Below are 23,115 nucleotides of genomic sequence, written 5' to 3'. Positions count from 1 at the left end.
GCTTTACCAGAATTTTCTGGTTGTTTTCCATTTTGATTTGCAACCTCCCTTTTGGTCTTATTCTGTATCTTATAGTAGGTAGATTTAATGTGCCCTTTCTTCTTGTAGAAGTTACAATTTTTATCTCTATTTGAAGACTTCGATCTACCCTTAGATTTACCGCGAGGATTCCGTTCCTATGTCCTTCCATGATCATCATCAGCATTCTGATCTTGTCTCCCACAAACAATGAGACCCTCTCTCTGAGAGTCAGTTTTAACCACAAGATGCTTCATCTTATCATATGAGGTTAAAGAATAATAAACCTTATCAACTATGAGAGACTCACGGCTATATAAAATCGTATCTCTAAAGGTTGAATAAGACGGCAGTAACGAACAAAGTAGAATCAACCCTAGATCTTTCTTATCATACTGAACCTCCATGGCCTCCAAGTTTGAGAGAATTTCTTTAAACATTGTTAAGTGTCTGTGTTCGTGCATAGACATTGCTTCATGTACAGTTTGCTAGTTAGAGTTTTTGACATACATATTTGTTCCAACCTCTTCAATAATCCAGTGGTGGACTTCTCCTTCATCACATAATGCAAAATTTTGTTAGACAAATGCAGATGTAGCTGAGTTAATGCCTTTCGATCCTTGAGCTTCTTCCCTTCCTCCGTCAATGTTGAAGGCATCTTATCTACCCCTAGCAACGCTTCCTTTAAGTCCAACTGTGCAAGAACTGCCTACATCTTTATCTATCACAACGCGAATATGGTGTTGCAATCCAACAGTGAAATTTCATACTTCAAAGACGCCATTACCATGATTGAGATGAACAACTCGAAAGCTCGAATACCAATTTGAAAAATAGAACATCGATAATGACAATATATTTCAAAGAAAAAAAGAAATAAAAATAAAGAGCACATGGATTTTTACGTAGAAACCCTTTCGGGAAAAAGCCACAGGTAGTGGAGAAGAAAATTCACTATGTCGAATTCGAATGATTACAAGAGGAGTAAACTATGTATATTTATAGGCTTGTAAAACCATATTCTAATAGGAGTGTAGTAAGATTGAAACACCTTATTCTAATCAATATCAAATAGATGGAGTTTAATAAGGTTTAAAAAACCTTATTCTAAAATAAAATGAAAGAAGTGTAGTTCTATAGGGATTTTACTTTTATTTTATTTTACCACTTTTATTTTATTTTACCACTAAAATAAAATGAAAGAAGTGTAGTTCTATAAGGATTTAGGTCATTTAATTCTAACATCACCACAGAAAATCAAAGAAGAAAAACACCATAGGAGCATGCTAGGTTCGGCCATGGTACTCTAGCTTAAATGTAAGTCATTTTTATCTCATTTTTTTATGATTTTTATGTTTTTGGAGTCGTAGCTTAATCTAGCTAGCCTAAGGACTAATTTGAAAAACTGTTAAAAGATTAGGGTTTTGCCATGAATGTATACATGTTGTTTGTGATGTTTGATGGAAGAAAATGAACCTTTGTTGTTAAATAAACAACTTTTGTTAAGTGATTTTTGGTGAATTTGTCAATTAGGGATTTTTTATATATGTTTTGGTAGACTTTGGTATGAAAATTGGTTGCAATTATTGAGTTGTTAAATGGATAAGTTATGCTTATGTTTGAGTATATATAATGTCATCAAAATTGAGATGTCTTTCAGCATATTGGTTGCATGAATAACTACCATATTGTGCTAGCTTGATTATGCAAATTTTAGGCACATTTTGGATGCTTGAAATAGGTGCAAAAGGATTGTATGAGTGTTCACAATTTGGGTAAAGGAAACTGCTTCAAAATGGCCTATTTCTCGTCCACACGGCCTAAGACATGGGTGTGTGTCTCAACTGTGTGTGACACAAGGCCATGTGACATGGTTGTGTGTCCCCTTTAGGTTTCAAAGGGTTGCAAGTCAGGCTGTTACATAGCCTAGCACACGGCCTAGCACATGAGCGTGTGAGGCCATTTCTAGAGTTACACAGCCTGGCACACGGGCTTGTGGCCCAAGTCAGAGAGTTACACAGGCACGGACACGGGCTGGGACATGGTCGTGTCTCCTTACTTCAAATGTCCAGACGGCCTTGCCACACGGCCATGTGGCCTCTACAGCTTGAAAAATTCTAACTTTTTCCCAATAATTCTATAAGTTTTCGATTTGGTCCCGATTCATTTCTAAAGTGTTTTTAGGGCCTGCATGTATTTGAATGGATTATAACATGATTTATGAAATGTTTAGAATTGAATGTTTAAAGTTTTAAATTTTCTAGTAATACTCCGTAACTCTATTCCAGCAACGAGTACGGGTTAGGGGTGTTACAATCAAACCATATTACTTAACAAAAATTTCTAACCTTATTTAATTACAACTTAGACAATACCATTTTTCAAAGTTTAATTTCCACTATAACTTATATCATGAGAGTGTTAATTTCTTACAAACTTTCTATCTTATTAATTTTAACAGTTATTTATAAATTTTATGGTAAGTATTTAATACGAATATATCCAACTTACTCCCTGAGATGTGGCCTCTAAAGGCACCCCTCTATATGCAAGAAATAACTACCCCACCCAACATTCAAATTAGGAAGTGTCTGGCTTGGTTCTTCCACTCGATTCCCAAGTCAACATCTACCATATATACAAGGTAGTAAATTCATAAGTTTAATTGAACTTAGTGAGATCATATGCATTTGTATTCATAGAAGACTCTTAAAATAGGGAAAGTGAAGCCTTATGCACATAATTTAAAACTCCCTATGTTTCGTGGAAGTATCTACGATTCCACTGGTATAACCAATCCCTTATTTCCTCTAAGCTAATTTTCAGCGGTTTAACTGAGATTTTGTCACAACTGCGAATCCTTACCTTCATCTCTTTAATCCATATTGAACTCCATAAGTATTCGTTGTATCATCTCGACAATTATCTGCACTTCAACTTAGCCTATACTTGGTCCTTCACCTGAATAATTGTTTTTTCTAATAACCTCATTCACAGGCTTGTATATGATACAGGACTGGATAACTGTTGGAAAAAATCTCCTTTGAAAATAGCTTTCTTGCACAGTAAAAAATTAAAAATTTGAAAACCAACCCAGTTTGTGTTATTTATAGCAATAAACCCTAACCGAATTCATTTTTTTTGACTTAACAGACATTCGTTGTTCTCGGTTTTCAACGAAAAGATCTTTTTCGTTATTTTCGTACCACAAATTGCTTCGAGTGTAGGCTCAAACCAATTGAACCGAAACACAAGACTAGAAAATATATTCTCTCCTTTTGGTGTGAAAACAAAAATTCTCTTCTTAATAGAATCCTATAGAATTATTATTCTGGAAAAATTTATGTAATAGTTGAGAATAAAATCTCTCTATTTTTTGGCAGAATAACAATTTCTCAAAGTTGTGTCAATAGCTCTATCGGTGCCATCTATTTGTAGGAAGAGAAACTAGTACCCTTGTTGAGTTGTAGTGGTTTATTTCAAATAGAAAAACAACATCCTACTTAGAATAGGATTAGGGTGGATGGCACACCCTAGTATTCCTACTAGAGTTGCTACTCCCTTCATGTCCATGATGGGTTTTTGGGCCTCTGTCACATCGGGTCCAATTATGAGTACTTTCGAACTTTTGACCCAATACTTTATAATTTGAACCAACTCGATTATGTTTTTCTATTTCCTAAAATAAAATTCAATATATATACATATTAAATAATTTTCTCATCCCAATTTTACCCCTAGTAAAATTTTAACGATTTTAGCCCTGGTAAAATTTAGAGAAAATTCATTCAATATTTCACTATTCAACATGTTCACTATGACCGAATAGTTTATTTTAATTTTTGGGCTTCAAAATATCTCAAAAATATAAACTCATTCTTCCGATTATTTTTAAGCAATCCATATATAAATTGCAAATGGATCATTTTCATTTCCATTTTTGGAAACCTACATTCATTTCCAAATGATTTCATTTCTCCATTTCAGAGAAAACCATTATCATTCTTAAATGTTTCTCATTTCTCTTTTTTTCTATTCATTCCATTCATTTCTATTCAAACATACAATTCATTTATGGTTTCAACAAGATAGCAGAGGGGCCGGTTGAAGATATATAGTTGAGGTTCAAATGGTTTATAATTAAGTTCAGGCCTTTTGCCTATTAATTATAACTCATTTAGTCATGAATTCATTCCACTATAGTATCGTGATTAAGCTCTCCCCAACGACATAAAATTACGAAAACAAATACTCAGTGTTTGTCCAATGACCTTATCATAAGTGTGTTACCCTCATAGGATATCCTTGATCTCTTTGGGATAATATTCATTCTCCCAATATGATCCTATTTTATCTCTTGGTAGCCATTACATCTTTCTTCATGAAAAATCAATTATGATCGAATAGTAATTAAGTCATTCATCATAAAGACGAAAGACCAGTAGCCATGTTTACTTTCATTAACCATGTGATGCCAATGAGAGGATATTTTTTACCCATGTCTCGAGCTATGAATTCCATCGTTTTGAATGACGCTGCATACTGTAGAAGTAGTACAGCCAATGCATCAACTTTTGGTTCTTTATCTATTTGAACTTAGGTTTTTACTTAAATTAAAGTGTATGAGTCACGCATACATAACCCGTTATCCACTCATGATTTATGTATGCCACACTTTGTCTTAGGAAATGTGCTCATATTGTAGTAAACATGTAATTATTTTCTATATATTTGAACAATGAATGAATAAATAAATTTAATTTCACATCTCACTATTATGTATTTTGTATTTATGTCTTTCATATTTTGCATGAATAATGAAATTGTGACAAGTAAATATTAGCCCATTGATTGTCTAAGTTCAAACTAATGATAAGTGGCATTGTAAGAACGTTTACTTTGTGATAATGTTTACATTGTGAGAAAGCCAATTTACTTCAGTAGATAATCTAAACAAGTCTTTAATCCTATAAAAGAATCAAAATGAGCATTCGATTCAAATATTGAGAAGGATTATTATGTTGTCTACAATTCCAATTAAAAAGATAACTAGTTTTGGCTATTGGAGCAATTAACTTCACAAGTAGAAACATAGATGTATTCATTAGCAGAATGATACATTGGACTGGACCCAAGATGAATTAATTCTGAATCCGTTTGTAAATTAATTCACTTGTCACTTTCATGGTGTGATTTACCTAAATCCTAAATTAGTCACTGAAAATGTGTATGTAACTCGTGCTTTGATATACGTAGAGGTGTATGCTCGAAAGATGGTCGAGCCGATAGTCGGTATGTTGGGTACATCACTTGTGTATGAAATGACTTTACTAACAATAGTGGAATTCATAACTCAATTAAAGAGTTAACAATATCCTCTCATTGGCGTTGTGTGGATTGATAAATATGGAACGTGACCACGAGTTGCTTGTTCTCGAACGAGCAATTTATCACAGTCATTTGTTGACAATGATCATATTAATTGTTAAGAAGACACAATGGTGACAATGAGATAAAATAGGATTGTATTGAGTGAACGGATCAAACTCAAAGGAATTAAGGATATTATATGAGGGTAACACACACATGATGAGGTCATTAGACAAAATAGTTGGATAAATTGCTTTCGTAAAGAGTATACAATAAGAAGTTTTCAATCATGGTACTTCTTGTGAACTGACTTCAGGATTAGGTAATTGTGAATTATCGGAACGATGCTTCTGGACATAATTGCAATTACTAGAGTCTAATTGTATATGTCTGATTGATCCCTCCACTGGCTCAACAAAATCTCGATTAGATTGCATTTTAGAAGAAAATTTTACAACTTTGGAAATAATTTTATTGAGTTGATTTATTTGATGTGGATTTAAATTGGTTGGTCGTAAGAATTGTTCAACTAGAGAATATGATTAAAGAATTTTTGTTGAAAAATTAATTTGGAAAATCTAAGTGATTTTTGGGAAAATTAATTTTGATCAAGTAAAATTGAATTAATCAAATTAATTAAAATTAATATTATATTTTTGGAAATTAATTTTCAAGTTAGAAAATTGGCTCAATGGATAATTGAACTTGAAACTTGGAGCTAAGATCATAAATTGAGCCTGGGAACCCAAAATCGAGACCAAGACCCAAAAACTAGTCGAACTAGGCCTAGTATGTGAAACTAGGCCAACGGTCCAACTGATGGTTGGACCGAACCGGTTGGGTCGTCATTGGCCTGGATTGAACTAACAGGAACTAAACCAGCTTAGGGTGCTAGCGTTTGTGACGGTGACATTTCGGTGGCTAGCAATTGGTCGACGGTGGTGTGTGTTCAGTGGTTGAGCAATGGAAGAATTACACTCGTACTTAGACTCTACCAGAGAATTTGATTTCAGGTTAACTATTTCAAAAATAATATTATTTTAATATATTTAATATTAAATTTAATTTAATACTTATCTTTATAGTATTTTATTAATTTAATATTAAAGTGATTATATTACTATTAAATTAAATTAAATTTTTATCTTGTAGATAAATATTCTATTAATTTCATACGATTTAATATTAAATTTAATCTAATATTTATCTTGATAAATATTATATTAATTTAATCTTAAAGTGATTAAGTTTAATCACAATTGAACTCTTTAAATTCTCCTTGTATAAAGAGAGCATTGGTCATTATTTTACACACACTTGAATTCAAGAGAAAATTATGGAGAGAAAATTCTCTAATCAAATTATTTTAGAAAATTTCTAAAGATTTTTTTTATTTACAACTTGGCCTAAAAGTTTAGAGAAATTGTGAAATTACCCCACTGGTAATTTTTGTGAAAAATTTTCTCATTTGAAGTGAGCCCACACTCAACAAATGTGAGCTTGAAGATAGCAAAGAAGTCTACTCGGTCGAAGTGTTCATCCTAGAAGAATCGAAGAGGTACAATTTTGATTAAGTGTTTATTACTTCAGATATTACAACCAAGTTCTTGTTTTGGAAAAAAATAATTTAAAACTTTGGTTTTTCCCTAAATTTATTTTTCGCTGCGTTTTCCATACTCGATTTTCCAACATGATGAACTTCAGAAGTGAATAAATCTATAAACAAAATTAGGATCTATTTTTCTTGGGTCCTATCTGATGTATGCTTGAGTCCTATCCGATGTATTGTAGTCCAGTAAGTCACATCTATGTCTTTATATTCTGGGAGTCATCCGCTCCGATGCCCAAGACAATGCATCTCCCCAATTGGACTTGATAGACGACATATTAGTCTTTCAATCAGTTTGCTCATTTCCGAGTAAACTAAGGACATGTTTAGATTTGTTTACTAATATAAGCTAATATTCTATATTACGATCCAACCACATAATATCGCTTAATATTAGTTAAACACTAGACAACCAGTGAGCAACATTTGCTTCCATTTTGCTTTGCGTGCAAAACCATTTGAGGACAATGTACAAAATATTAATGTAATTTACGAATAATTTTATTAACTAATCTGTTCGAAAAAATTACAAGTGTACTTAGACAAAAATATTACACTTAGGGCACCAGATCTAACAGTCTCACACTTGCCCTAGTGAAGTAGATGAGCCATGTTTCACGTTCCTATACCCTCCATATGTTTCCCCAAAGAGCTCTTTAGCTATAAGAGTCTTGGGTAAACAAATCCCTAGGGTTTGTCCTCAAATGCGATTTTTTCCTACATCCACTATTCTATCATAAACTTTTGTCTCCTTTAATGTGTTTTGTCCTTATGTGGTCTGTTTTAGGTTTAGCTATATCTGCACTATTATAGTGTCATAGCTTTTTCATAACTCACAATTGGCCCACCATAGTGAATTTAGCAATGTAACCTTGCTTGACACTTGTTCACACTTTGGACCCATTGCCTAGGACAAAAGCACAGCTTGATGTTGATTTCCTCAATTCCCTACACTTTTTAAAGTCAAAATCAATATATTTGATAGGAGTAAGATCTCCTTTGGAATGCACAAGCATATAATCCCTCATTCCTCATAAATACTTAAGTATATGCTTAACTGTTTACCAGTGTCTTGGTCCTGGATTCGTCTGATATCAAATTACCAACCACACTGCAAAACAAATATTTGAACGTCTGCATAACATATAACACATTAGACTTCCTACTGTCGAAGCATAAGAAACCTTTCTCATGTTCTCTCTTTCTTCTATTGGCTTAGGACAATCCTATAAAGAGAGGTGTAATCCTAATACGGAAGGTTAATCTCCCTTCTTCAACTCAGTTATTGAATAACGTTCCAATATCTTGTCTATGTATGAAACCTGAGATAATGTTATCTCTTTGTTCTTTTGATTTCTTAATACTCAAATGCCCTGAACAAAATTAGCTTCTCTCATGTCCTTAATGCTAAACTATTAGGTTAACCACAATTTAACCGACGCCAGTGTCCCTACATCATTCCCAATGAGTAGAATGTCATCGACATATAGAAGGAGAAAGACCACCTTTTTGTCCCCTAAATGTTTATAAACACAAGGTTTATTTACGTTTTGCTGAAATCCAAAAGTCTTGATCGAATATTTGATTCCACAAGCGGGATGCTTGCTTCAGTCCATATATGGATCTAAGCAGTTTGAAAACTTTATGCTCATTTCCGTTAGATATATATCAAGTTGGTTGCATCATGTAGATGTTGTCTTTAAGATAGTTGTTTAAAAATGTTGTCTTGACATCCATTTACCAGATCTCGTTATCGAGATCTATCGTAATGGATAGTAATATGCAAATTGACTTGACCATGGCAACTGGAGAAAAGGTTTCTTTGTAATCGATGCCTTCTGATGCGTTATGAACTAACTAAAAATTTTACTAAGGAAAGTATACTTATGAATTAATAGTATAGCTGTGATGAGCAAAGATATCTTTCGCACGAAGACTAAAAGTGCTAGTAATTACTTTCTTTCTATTATTTAACTGAATAATTCAATTGATTAATTAAAATTTAAAATTAACTAAATGAATTAACTAACGAACACAACAAAGAACAAAGCAAGACAATAAACGGTTAACAACCAAGAAGCGAAACAATACCTAGGAAAGAATTCACCTAGATTTTATCTGTCACTATTAATCTAAGTTACACAATTTCTTTACTTAGTTTCTTAATCCGTAGAAATCCCTAAAATAGGCTAATATCTCTTTCAAGAGTAGGAGCAACTAACTCTAGGCTGATTAATTGAAATTTCTTTCTAATTAAAACCCATATTATCGCTTTAACTTGATCTATTGATTCTCATATTAGATTTGACTCTAATCCGATAGATTTATGCCGTCCTATTTCTAGGATTGCATACAACAACACTCAATCATGCAAGATCTACTCTTAAACTGGGTCTATTCCTCCTCTGATTTAATCACATCAAACATGGATCAATAATCTAGAAATATCAAACCAAGAATTAAGCACACATTATTGAGAATAAGATCAAAGTATTTATTGCATAAAATAAAAATCCAAGACATAATTCATCGTAGATTTCATCTCCCCTAGGTATTTAGAAAATTAGTTCATGTTTGAAAATAAAAACATCCAAAACACAATATAATCGAAAGAAACAAAGAAACTCATGATAATCTCAAAAGAAATCAAATGCAAATCTTCAATCTTAATGGAAATCTACTTTAGAATCGGCTTCAATGGTGTTTTCCAATTTGTTTTCTTGAGTATTCTATGACGGGTCTCTCCTATCTTCTTATTTTTGTCATATATATGTCTTAGAATGCTCGAAAAACCTAAAAATTCATTTTTCGATAGTTTCAATTTTTTGGTTTTTCCTCATTTTTTTGATTCTTTTGATCCCAAATGCTCTACAAAGTATAAAAACATGCTACTTTTAGATTTATCACCTTCTTTCTAGGTATAACCTTTTGCTACAAGTTTGGCCTTATAAGTTTCCACTTTTCCATCCACATTTCTTTTCCTCTTATAGATCCACTTTATGGTAAATCTATAAGTTCCCACACTGAGTTAGAATACATAGAGCCCATTTCAGCTTTCATAGTTATTTCTTAAAGCTTGGAGTCAGCACTCTACATCTCTTCCTCACATGTGAGTGGGTCATCATCTTTTTATTCGAAAGACTCAATGTTAAAAAAACTTCCACCAGATTGGAATAACTCAGGCCTACTAGAGACCCTCCCACTATGACAAAACTCCCTATGTTGCTAATCGTTTGCAAGTCTACTATTAGGAGTTGGTTTTGAAACTATTTCCATAGGGTTTTGTATATTTCCCGAAAGCTCCTTAAGTACCTCTTTACTCGGAGGTTTGAAGTCATTCATGTAACTTTCTTAAAGGAAAGTAGCATGAGTTGAGACTATAACAGTTTGATCTTTCGGGTTATAAAATAAACCACCTTTTGTTCCCTTTGTATATATTGCAAACATGCACAATTCTGACTGTGAGTCTAATTTTCTAGTATGTTTATCCAATACATGGGCTAAGTATCCCCAAATCCTAAAATGATTAAGATTCGGCTTCCTTCCATGCCACAATTTGTATAGGGTTTTTGATACTGCCTTTTTTGGCCCATCATTCAAACTATAGCAAGTCATTTGTACAACATATCCCAAAAAAGAGATTGACAACTTTGAATACCATAACATTAAACATACCATGTTTAACAACATTTGATTTCTTCTCTCTTTTACCCCATTCTCTTGTAGAGTGCCTGACTCGGTTAACTAGGATAGAATCTCATTCTCTATGAGGTACCCTAAGAACACATCAGATAAATATTCTCCACCTTAATCAGATCGAAGTGCGTTTATAGGTAAACCTAGTTGTTTCTCTATTTCTACATGAAACTCTTTGAATTTATCAAAGGTTTCACTCTTGTGGTGCATTAAGTATACATACCCATATCTGGAATAGTCATCAATAAAGGTTACGTAAAACTCGTAACCACCTTTTACACTGATGCTAATGGAGCCACATACATCAGTGTGTACAAGTTCTAGGGGATTTTTGACCCTCGTTCCTTTTGCATTAAAAGTTCACTTAGTCATCTTACCTTCCAAGAAAGATTCATATTGTGGAACATCAAGATTTTTAACTAAACTTAAAATTTAATCTTTCACAAGTCTAGTGATTCTTTCTCGGTTAATATGACCAAGTCTCAAATGTCAAAAGTACGCTTCATTAGAGTGAGAAATTTTGAGTCTTTTATTCGATATTCTACTCTCAAGTAGTCCATACATCTTTGGTTTGATAAAATAGAGATTATTTGACATCTATCCATTACATATAATATTGCAATTTCTAAATATTGCAATTCCATTATTAAAAGTCATGGTCAAACCATCTTTATATAAACATGCATTGAAAATTAAGTTTCTTTTAAAACTTTGTACATAGAAAATATCTTTTAAAATAATCTTCCTAAAATTATCAAAATAAAGACGTATATAGGCACTGCTTCAGCTTCCACACTGGTCTAGTTTCTGGTCTGCAATGATAAGCTCTTATCTCTAAGATCTTTTGTCTCCTTGAACCTTTGTAGAGAAACAAAAGCATGAGTAGTGGCTCTCGAATCAATAACCTAGTAGTCTATTGAATCTTCTACTAAACAAGCTTTTATCATTAAAAGTTCCATACTTTGCCTTTGGTAGCTAGGTATCCCTTCCACTCTTTACAGTTTGCCTTGAAGTGTCCTTTCTTACTGCAAAAGAAGCATTTAGACTTAGATAAGTCTTTAGGCTTTCTGATTATCTTTCTTTCCACTTGTGAAGGCCCAAAGGCCTTAACCTTGCCTTTCTTAGTGCGCTTTCCCTTCCCTTTTGAGGATTAAGTGATAACTATGTTTGCTTCTACTTTTCAGACCGACTGACCGCCATTCAACATCAACTCATAGGACTATAGTTACTTCATGAGCTATGTAAGCGTCAAGTTCTTGTTTCCAAGGTTATAAGTGGCCCGAAAGCCAGGAAACACCTTGGATAAGCTTTTGAACACCATCTCAATTTGGGTTTTCTGGTCTAAATTGGCCTCATTGTTCTCGACATAGACAAATCAGCCTATAAGAGTGATTATATGGTCTTTAACTAGAGTGTCGAGCTTTTTCTAAGCATTTATCAAACTAGTTATAGCAGACTGTAGAGCTAAGGCAGCTTAGCCTTCGAACATGTCTTGTAGGTTATCTAGAATCGCTTTAGTAGTCTTACAACTCTTCATTTGCTTATACAGAGTGTTGATCGCACTTGTCAGCATACAACAATGAGCTATCTCATCAGACTCTTCCCAGTGTTTTTTAGCCTTCGCTTGAGTGGCTAGAGGACACTTAGTATCAAAAATTATTTTAAGTTTCTCACAACTCAGGATAATTATCAGGTTCCTTTTTCATTCTTTATAGTTGTTTCTATTTAGTTTGTTTTTAGTGAGTATGTTCAATAAACGAGTTGGTGTCATTTTCAAACTTAAAATAAAACTTTCATATATTAATATCTTTGCATTAAGCAAATGTTTGGAAAATTTTGCAACATTACGATATGCATTAAAATGATGCATGTGTCTTATATTAAACCCTAAAAAACATTTGTAAGTCATTGTAATATAATTCCCAGACCCATTGAATCAATCAACTATGGGGTGATCATGATCTACTAGTAAAAGCATGGATTTCTATCCAGTTAGTACATGAACCTAAATCCTTAGGCATTCACACGTACGAATAATCATGTAACATTTGGTTGTCATTTTAACTTAAGTAGAGCTCTGTGAGGAGTTACTTAACTAGAAGATCTTGAGTGTATCATTATCAACTCAACATCCATCACATCATGCACCTAAAATGAGTTATTATGGGACAATCTCACCGAGTAGCATACTTTGACTAGTTGTCATCTTTTGAAGATAGAATTTCTTAACCTATTACATGATAATGCCTACCATAAGGGCTAATCCAATTATCATTTGATCACAAGAGAATTCTTCTTTCTTTCTGGAAATCTCCTCATTGAAATTCAAATAGCAATCCTACCGTGGGGTAGTGCACTTGCTATGCCATCACAAGAGACCATTGATAGAGGTAGTACGTCTTTTTTAGGGACCTTCTTTGTAACACCCCAAACCCAGCCTAGAATTTATAGACGGATCTGGCGTGTCACACTAAAGTGTCCTCCAAAAATTGGACTCGTTGGTAAATTCGTTTCTAAGTTTTTAAAACCCCTTTAATATTATTTAACAAATCTACTAGTCAAATTGTTTGTTCTGTTATCTGATGTTGTCTTAATTGGTTATTCAAAATCACGGAAGCTTTGAAAACACTAAGTTTAATTTTCATGTTTTGGTAAACAGTAATCATTTTGAAAATACGCCTTCTCCTAAACTAGCAATTAAAAATAAGCAAGTAAAAGCCCAATTAAATATTTATCAAACTTAAACAACCTTATTACATAATAAAACCCAACTCAAACTTTAGCGTTAACTAAAAGCATGTGTAAAACAGCAACAATTATGTGGCCACCTCCGAGTCCCTCGCAGCACCGAATCGTCTATGGCTGAGGATTACTTGCACAGTTAGACAGAAGGGTGAGTTTGCGAAAACTGAGTGTATAATCCCTTATAATACAAACAGTCAGATATACGGTATGTAGAAACAGACTGGGCCTGAGCCCATAAAAAAACCAGGTGGACCTAAGCCCATTATAGAATCAGTATCAGATGCAGATATACAAACAGAAATCCAACACATTCCAACCAGTACACCACCTGCACCAACCAACACATCATGTGGGGATAAAATCGACCCACTCAGCCAACACACCAAGTTAGCACCAGTTGTGGCACTAAGTCTACATAATGGCTCGACACAGTAGACAGAATGGCTAAAAGCCATAAATATCGCAGCAACACTACCAGTTAACAAAACGGCTAAAAGCCATAAGCAGAAATGTAGTAAGCCTTGAACAGAACGACTACAAGCCATACACTCCTCCGTCAATATTAACCCAAACCCATGCAGAATGACACACCATAGTAACATATGTGAATGCAGGATGTCAGGCTCTTTGTGAGCTTCTTGATTATTGGCTCTTCGAAGATTCCCTGTATTGGCTTGCTTCAACTCTCCTATAATAGGCTATCTGGAGCTTCCTGATTAATGGCTCTTTGGAGCTACCCGTTATTAGCTGGTATGAGCTTCCTAATTATGGCTCTTATGAGCTTCCCGTTATACAGCCCGAATAAGCTTTCCGTTACATAGCTCATATGAGCTTTCCATTATATGGCTCGAGATAGAGCTTCCCGATTCTACTATAATGATCATTCCCGAATATGAATTGATAGATTACATTTTGTACAAATTAAGTGTATTACCTGTGTATCCATCGATATTTCAAATAAATTCAATGGGCAAAGTTCCAACATGGAATAATCTAAATTAGAGATGAATTATCATGGAAATGTATATGTTATATGAATATATGATATGGAAAACAAATGTATATGAAAATTGTTACGTGATGAGCTCATCCTTGTTTCTTGATATTCACATAAAGTACATGACTAACATGTTTCTTGAGGTTATATGTGTTTAATTTTCCATGCTTATTTTAAATATAAATGAATGGTATGTTAATTTCCGGTTATACGAACTTACTAAGCAATAAATGCTTACTCTGTTTTATTTCTCCTGTTTTATAGTATTGGAAGCTCATAAAGGTTGGAAGTTGGCCGGAGCTATATCACACTATCCATCGGCCCAATTTGGTATAAATAGTAAATTACTTTTGGATATAATGGCATGTATAGGTTTACTAGCCAATGTTAATATGAAAATGATTTTGGTTGTAACTGGCCATTAGAATGACTTGTGATGAACATATTTTGATATGTATGTAAATGCTCTTATCATGTTTAATGTGTTCTAGTATGGTTGAATGATGGATAGTTTATAAATATGTTGATGGTTGGTTTGCAATTGGTAAATTAGGTACAAATCAATTTATATATATATGGTCAAGTTGGTAACTAAAGATTTTTTTTTGAATGGATGTGGTAAGATGTTAAGTATAAAGCTTGATTTTGGTTGGATTTGAATGTCTTGTATTTTCTTGAGAACATATCTAAGTGTTTGTGTAGGTGAAAGGAAAATTTAGGTAAGAAATATGGCTAGGAAATGACCTTATTTCATCCACACGGGTAGAGACATAGGCGTGTGTCTCAGCCGTGTGTGACACACGGCCTAGCACATGGGCGTTTGTTTCAGTCGTGTGTCCCTTGCATCTTTCACACAGCTTGGCACACGGGCGTGTGGCTTGGCCATATGACCTCTGCACCTATTTAATGTAAATTTTCATGGTCACACAGCCTAGCACACGGGCGTGTGACTTGGCCATGAGACCCAATTCAAAGAGTTACATGGGTACGGACACGGGCTAAGACACGGCTGTGTGCCCTATTTCGAATGCCTACATGGCCTGAGAAACGGGCGTGTCTCTTTGTCGTGTGAGTCACACGGCCAGACCACATGGGCGTGTGTCCTCTGTACCTTGAAAAAAATTTTGAGATTTTGTAAAAAATACTCTGAGCACCCGGTTTAGTCCCGACTTGTTTCTAATATATGTTTTGGGCCTCAAGGGCTCTTACAAAGGATATTATGATTGATTTCAAATATGAATGCCAAGTAATATGAAATGTCTGTTACATGTTCTATAAATTCCAGTAATGCTCCGTAACCTTGTTTTGACGACAAATATGAGTTAAGGGTGTTACAGAGGTGAGTCTTATTTGACCACTTAAAAACCAAACCTTTATTTGCTAGATTCAATCGTAAACATGCACCTTCTTATTACCACACTTCTCACAATAATTGATTGAACAATACAACACATGTATTTTCTCATTAGCACACTTATTATACTTAATTGATTGAATGTGGATCATCTTATACAAATATGTTAGATTTATATCATTAACAATTATTAAACGGATATATTATAAGATGGGTAATTTAAAAAAATTGTCAGCCAAGGTTTCCATGGTTCTATTTCTAGAAAATAAATGAAAAACCAAAAATTACATAATTTTTCACCACAAGGCATTCCTTGTGTCTTCAGCCACCATCTCTCTATCTTTTCCTCGTCATGGACTCCTTTTTGAAAAAATTACATTTATTTCCTATGTCCGTTTCCAGCTCACAAGAATTCTATATAAACTAAAAATAATAATCCTATGTGGAGATGATAGTCCACAATCTATTTCCTAAGAGGCACAACCTTGGCAAAAATTAATAATGATATAACAAATATATAATAAAGCATTCATTCACATACATTCCCCTAAACATGCGAATAATGATAAGAATGTCACATCTTATCAAATATCAATCAAACAAAATGAAAAGAGAGGTTCGGTCTCAATTTACACTATAAACATAACACACCTTGGCTTTGATACCAAATGTTGGAAAAAGATCTGGTTTGAAAATGCTTTTCTTGTACAGTAGAATATAAAAAATTTGAAAATCGACTCATTTTGTGATATTTATAGCAATAAACTCTAACCAAATTCATACTTGTGTTTTTGGCTTAGTGGACATTCGTTGTTCTCAACTTTCAACCAAATGATCTTCTCCGCTATTCTCATACCATGAACTACTTCGAGTGTGGGCTCGAATCAATTGAATCGAAATATAGAACTAGAAAAAATTTTCTCTCATTTTGGGGTGAAAAAGGAAATTTTCTCTTTTTAATAGAAACCGGTAGAATTGTTATTCCAGAAAAAAATTACCTAACAGTTGAGAATAATTTCTCTCTATTTTTCGGTAGAATAAAAACATCTCAATGTTGTGTAAATAGCCCTATCGCTGTCATCTATTTCTACTAAGAGAAAATAGAACCTCTGTTAAGTTGTAGTGGCTTATTTCAAATAAAAAAATCCTACTCAGAATAGGTATAGGGTGGATGACAACTAGTATCCGTACTAGGGTTGTCACCCCATTAATGTCTATAAGGGATTTTTGGGTCTCTCTCACATCGGGTCCAAGTACGAGCACTATGTCACACTATGAACGTAACAAGTGAATAAACTCATAAATGGATTCAGGATCTATTCTTCTTGGATCTAGTCCGGTGTACTGTCAATCCAATCAGTCACATCTATGTCTCTATCTTTTGGAAATCATCCACTCCGATGCCCAAGACAAAACATCTCCCCAATTGAACTTGAAAGACGACATATTACTCTTTCAATTGGTTTGCTCATTTCCGATTAGACTAAGGACATGTTTAAGTTAGTCTACTAATATAAGTTGTATTTTCATATTAAGATCCGACCACGTACTACCACTTAGTATTAGTTAAATATTAGACAACTAATGAGCAACATTTACTTCCATTTTGCTTTGTGTGCAAAACCTATGTAAGGAAAATTAAACAAAGTATATTAATGACTTTGTTTTATCAACCAATGTATTTCAAATTTTTTTTTATAATTTTACAAATGAATATACTACAATCATGGCTCGAGATCCAACACTTATCGAAAGGGATAAAACCCATAGGGTGTAAGTGGATCTATAAGAGGAAAAGGAATGTACATGGAAAAGTGGAAACTTATAAGGCCAACTTGTAGCAAAATGTTATACTTAGAAATAATGTATTGATTACAAATAAACCTTCTCTCCGGTTGTTATACCCAAGTTAATCTACATATCGTTGCCTATTGCAATGGCGATTCTCGATTACGAGATCTAGCAAATGGATGTTAAGACAACATTTTTGAACGTCTATCTTAAAAAGAGCATCTATATTATGCAAATCCACTAAAGGAAATGAGCATGTTGGGGTTCATTATTATAACTTTATGAAATAATAAATAAATTGAAATTGATTTATTACATCATTTTGGTATATGAATTTGATTCTTGTTTAATGTAGTATTTTTTGTTATTTGGAGCTAATATGGTACTTGAATTTTAATAAAAAAATTATACATTTTGGTACCAAAAGGTAATAAGGTTAATTTTTTAGTATTTAATTTAATTTTTATAGTTGATTAGATAAAAATTCATAAATGACTAATAATATTAACACAAATTTACATTTAATACTAAATTTAATTTATTAATAAAATTATGAAAAATCAAATATAATTTATTAGAGACAGAACAATCTATTGCGTTAAAAAAAAAAAAGAATCTATAGAAACAGCCTAACATAAAATGCTAATTTAGCGGAGTTTTCTCCAAAGGAATTCATACATTTATAACGGATCAAATACGTTTCTTACTCTCATTCATCAGTTTCCAACTAATTTTCTCAACGTTCAATCATCTTGTTTGAACAAATGACCAAAAATGGAAATCAAAATAAGAAAAAAAAAATGAAACCATAATACTAAAGATAATAAAACCTTCTTCATTTTCCCTGGTTTGATTCCTTTAATCGCAGGGAAAAGAAAGAATAAAGACAAAAAGGAAAAGCTTCGGCAATGTTTGAGTTGCCATGGGGGTATAGAAATGGATTAGGTTAATACCTTTTTGCATCAAAACCAAAGAAGAATTAGCCTTTTTAGGCGTACAGGAGAATTATTAATTTGTTCCTTTTTTAAGAAACAAAAAAAAAAATTTCTTTTCCTGCTTTGTTTTCCTGTACGCCTCCATTGAAGGTTTCTTGAGTGTTATTATTTTTCCAGGGATTTCTGATTCTATCCATGAAAAGGATGAAGTATCTAGCGAATTTAATTGCTGGGGTTTGTCTGATATTCAATCTTATTCTTGTTTCAAGCCAGCCATTGTTTGTGGACTGTGGGTCAAAGGGTGGGAAAGATGAATATGGAAGAACATGGGTAGAAGATACCAAATACCTGACTTCCTCTCAAAATTCAGAACAAGCTGGAGCTCAATATCATGACCCTTTACTTCCTTCAACACTTCCATACATGAATGCCAGAATCTTCAAATCCCAAGCAACCTATAAGTTCCCTAAAAAAGCTAAGGAGCGTTACTTCCTCAGGTTCCATTTTTATCCTTCAACTTTCGGAAACTACGATGTTTCCAAATCATATTTCGCAGTGGCAGCTGGAGAGATCACCTTGATGAACAATTTCAGCGCTGCAATTACGTGTCGAGCACTTACGCAGGCTTATCTTGTACGAGAGTATTCCTTGGCACCTTCAGATTCTGATAGTTTAGAGATTACATTTACACCTTCAACCAACTATTCAGACACTTTTGCTTTTGTTAATGGCATTGAATTGGTTGCAATGCCAAACTTGTTTGGGACGGCAACTATGGTGGGTTACCGTTCGGGGGGCGTCTTGGATGTGCCGACAGAGAATTTGCAGACCATGTATAGAGTGAATGTTGGTGGACAATTCATACCTCCAAACAAAGATGCTGGTGGCCTTTCAAGAACTTGGTATATCGATGGTACTTATTTGAATGGTGCTGTAGAGGGACTCGGTATTCAATCTGATAAAACAATTAAGATTGATTACGGCAACATGTCAACTGCTACAGCTCCTGAAGATGTTTATAGCACAGCAAGGGTAATGGGAAAATATGGTAAACTCAACTTGCGGGCCAACCTCACATGGGTGTTCCGAGTTGATCCCAATTTCACATATGTTGTGAGGTTACATTTTTGTGAGTTTCAGTTTGATAAACTGAACAACAGAGTATTCAACATTTACCTCAACAATCGTTCAGCTATAGCTGACCCTTATCCAGCTGATATAATTGCTTGGACAAATCAGAAGGAGGTTGCCACATACAAAGATTTCGCTCTAGATCTCAATGATGAATCAGGTCATAATCAGATTCGAGTAGATCTCAACCCTTCAGCTATACACAAGCCAAGGTTCTATAATGTTCTGCTCAATGGACTTGAGATTTTCAAGGTTAGTGAAGGCAGAAGTTTGGCAAGTCCAAATCCGGAACTGTCGGATATGATGATTCAAGAGGACCAAGCGGCGATGAACAAGCCTAAGACGTTTTCCAAGTCCAGCGATAATATAGTTGTTGTTGGAGCCACCGGAGGAGCGGCAGCGGCCTTCGTGGTGGTTGCACTATTAGCTTTCTTCTATACAAAGAAGAGAAAAGTGCATGGGGTTGGATCACATACCTCTAGTTGGCTACCAGTTTATGGGAACTCCAACGTAGGAGGAAGCAGATCAAACAGCGCTCATATTTCAGCCCTGGCGCAAGGTCTGTCTCGCCATTTCTCCATAGCAGAAATCAAGCAAGCCACAAATAACTTTGATGAATCTAATGTCATAGGTGTTGGAGGGTTTGGGAAGGTGTATAAAGGAGTTATTAATGGAGGTACCAAGGTGGCCATTAAACGATCCAATCCATCATCAGAACAAGGAATCAATGAGTTCCAAACTGAGATTGAGATGCTTTCAAAGTTGAGACACAAGCATTTGGTTTCTTTGATTGGGTTTTGTGAAGATGGTGGGGAGATGTGCTTGGTTTATGATTACATGGCCCTTGGAACTTTCAGGGAACACATTTATAACAACAAAAAATCAAATCTGTCATGGAAGAAAAGGCTAGAAATCTGTATTGGAGCAGCCAGGGGACTGCATTATCTCCACACTGGAGCTCAGTACACCATTATTCATAGGGATGTAAAGACAACCAACATTCTGTTGGATGAAAAATGGGTTGCAAAAGTTTCGGATTTCGGGCTATCCAAAACTGGTCCTGACATGAATCAAGGCCATGTGAGTACAGTGGTGAAAGGTAGCTTTGGGTACTTGGACCCGGAATATTTCCGAAGACAGCAACTGACCGAAAAATCCGACGTTTACTCCTTTGGTGTTGTTCTCTTTGAGGCATTATGTGCTAGACCAGCTCTCAATCCTAGTCTTCCTAAAGAACAAGTTAGTCTGGCAGATTGGGCACTTAGTTGTCACAAGAAAGGAACACTGGATGACATCATTGACCCTCACTTGAAAGACAAAATAGATCCAGAATGTTTAAAGAAGTTTGCAGGAACAGCTGTGAAGTGCTTATCGGATCAAGGGATTGATCGTCCTCACATGGGGGATGTGTTGTGGAACCTTGAGTTTGCTCTCCAACTCCAAGAAACTGCAGATAGTTCCGGCTCGTCCGGTGATCAAGGAAGTGTACGGTCAAGAGATGCTAGTGTAAGAAACCCAAGAGAATCTGGCAACCTTAGTGTTGGCAGTGAACATGAACTGAATGAAAGTAAGGATGATAGTGTAATCTTCTCTCAACTTGTCAATCCAACTGGGAGGTAAAAAGGATAACTACTGCTCAAGGCCATTTCACAAAGGAAACCATAGAACTTAACCATTACAAAAAAAAAAAAAAACAAAAACAAAAAAACAAAAAAACAAAAAACAAAAAAAAAACATATTTTTTTGTCTACATCAGAAACAGGGTGATGTTTTATATTGTTTTTGTATTCTATATATTTTAACTAAAACTTATGTGTTTTTATCACCATCAATTTTACCATGTTATAAACTTGCATGGAATATGGTTTCCCTAAACAATGTATACCACTTCAATATTCCAAATGCTACATTATCCTAATTTTCCATTTCTTTTTTGAACCAAAAATTGTTTACCACATCTCTCCTCATATTTAAACAAAACAGAAAATTATGTAACAAATAAATTTATAAAATTTTATTAAAACATCAAATAAAGTTTTAGTTAAAATAGTAAAAACATTGAAAATTATAATATTTGGGGTTTGAATTCCATCAAACACATTTTTTTTACCTTTCATATGATTTAAAATGATAAAAATATTCCCACGATATTATATATTATTTTATTAAAACAAGAATTTTTCGTAATTGCACAACTAAATTTAGATAGATAAACAAGGAAACAAAACATACATATATAAACTTACAGTAAAAGCAATACTAAAAATACCAGACAGGTCTTTAAAAAATTGATGCACTTCAACCCCTTATCTAGTTGTTGCAACCAATGCTAACTGAAGACGTTGAGTAGAATAGTGAACATAATAAGCATCTCGACAATCTGTAACACTCATATCTTGATCCAATTTTCAGACTCGAGTTACGGAATGCTACAGTCATAATCGGAATAGAACATATTCAATTCACATTGATTATCTTAAACAACATAGAATACTTTATAAATGCATAATTATTATTCAAATTTAACAAAAATTGTCCAAACATAGTCAATTCAATTTATGATTAAAAAATACATCATTTCTCAGATCATATACGGGCTTCTGTATACTCCACTACCATTTATAATTTAATTAGGACTAAATCGGGTCTACGAAACCTTTAAATCAGTTCGGAAACAAACATAGACTAAACTGAAACAAAATAGAAAAATATGGAAAAAAATAGAAAACAGAGGTCACATGGCCGTGTGATAGAGGCTAGCCCATGTGGCCTCAAATATGGTTGTGTGACTATTCCACACGCTCTTGTTCTCAGACCGTGTATAATTCAAAATAGGGTCACACAGTCGTGTCTCCGGGCCGTGTAACAAATTGAACCCGTCTGAAAAATCCTCTACCTAAAATCAACAAGACACACGACCGTGTGGAGAGACCGTGGGTGGCACAAGGCCGTGTGGTAGACCGTGTCCCAAGCCATGTGCAACCAAATTCAAAACAAGTAATTTCAATCAACATTTCTTAGGTATCAAACCCAACCATTTTCACCTATTCAAAACACATTCAAACATGTAAAAAAACATACCAAAAACTTTCAACCTAAGTGCCTAACCAATGTACCCTCATTGGTACCACAATTCAAACATTTAGAATCTAAATCACATACATCATTTCCCAAATCTCAAAACATGTTTCTATCAAGCATTTCATAACCTTAAACCACAATCAAAACCAAACTTGTAAAGGCATGAATCTTACCACTTATATAAATATAGTCAAAACATACCAAAAGAGCCAAATGAACACAACTACAACATCACATAACAAAGCATGAAACAAAATGCCTAATAACAAGTAAATTTAAACTCCTCATACATGCCACCTATAACCTAATTCAAAATAGCCACAATTTCTATCGAGTCGAAGAGCGGATAGTGTGAGCTCCGACTTGAACTTCCAACTGACATAAACTT

The 23,115-nt window shown here is 34.1% G+C and overlaps 1 protein-coding gene across 1 annotated transcript; it reads left to right on the top strand.

Annotated features, from left to right (window-relative positions):
• The first annotated feature begins 18,372 nt into the window (after positions 1-18,372).
• LOC107893595 (receptor-like protein kinase ANXUR2) lies at positions 18,373-21,478 on the top strand. The gene has a single exon (XM_016818629.2). It carries the CDS (start codon positions 18,711-18,713, stop codon positions 21,264-21,266), a length of 2,556 nt encoding a protein of 851 aa, XP_016674118.2. The 5' UTR covers positions 18,373-18,710; the 3' UTR covers positions 21,267-21,478.
• The last annotated feature ends 1,637 nt before the right edge of the window (positions 21,479-23,115 follow it).

Source organism: Gossypium hirsutum, chromosome D13 (assembly GCF_007990345.1).
Source record: "Gossypium hirsutum isolate 1008001.06 chromosome D13, Gossypium_hirsutum_v2.1, whole genome shotgun sequence".
Lineage (NCBI taxonomy): Eukaryota > Viridiplantae > Streptophyta > Magnoliopsida > Malvales > Malvaceae > Gossypium > Gossypium hirsutum.
The sequence above is the reverse complement of the archived record's forward strand: the minus strand, read 5'-3'. Positions and strand labels throughout refer to the sequence as shown.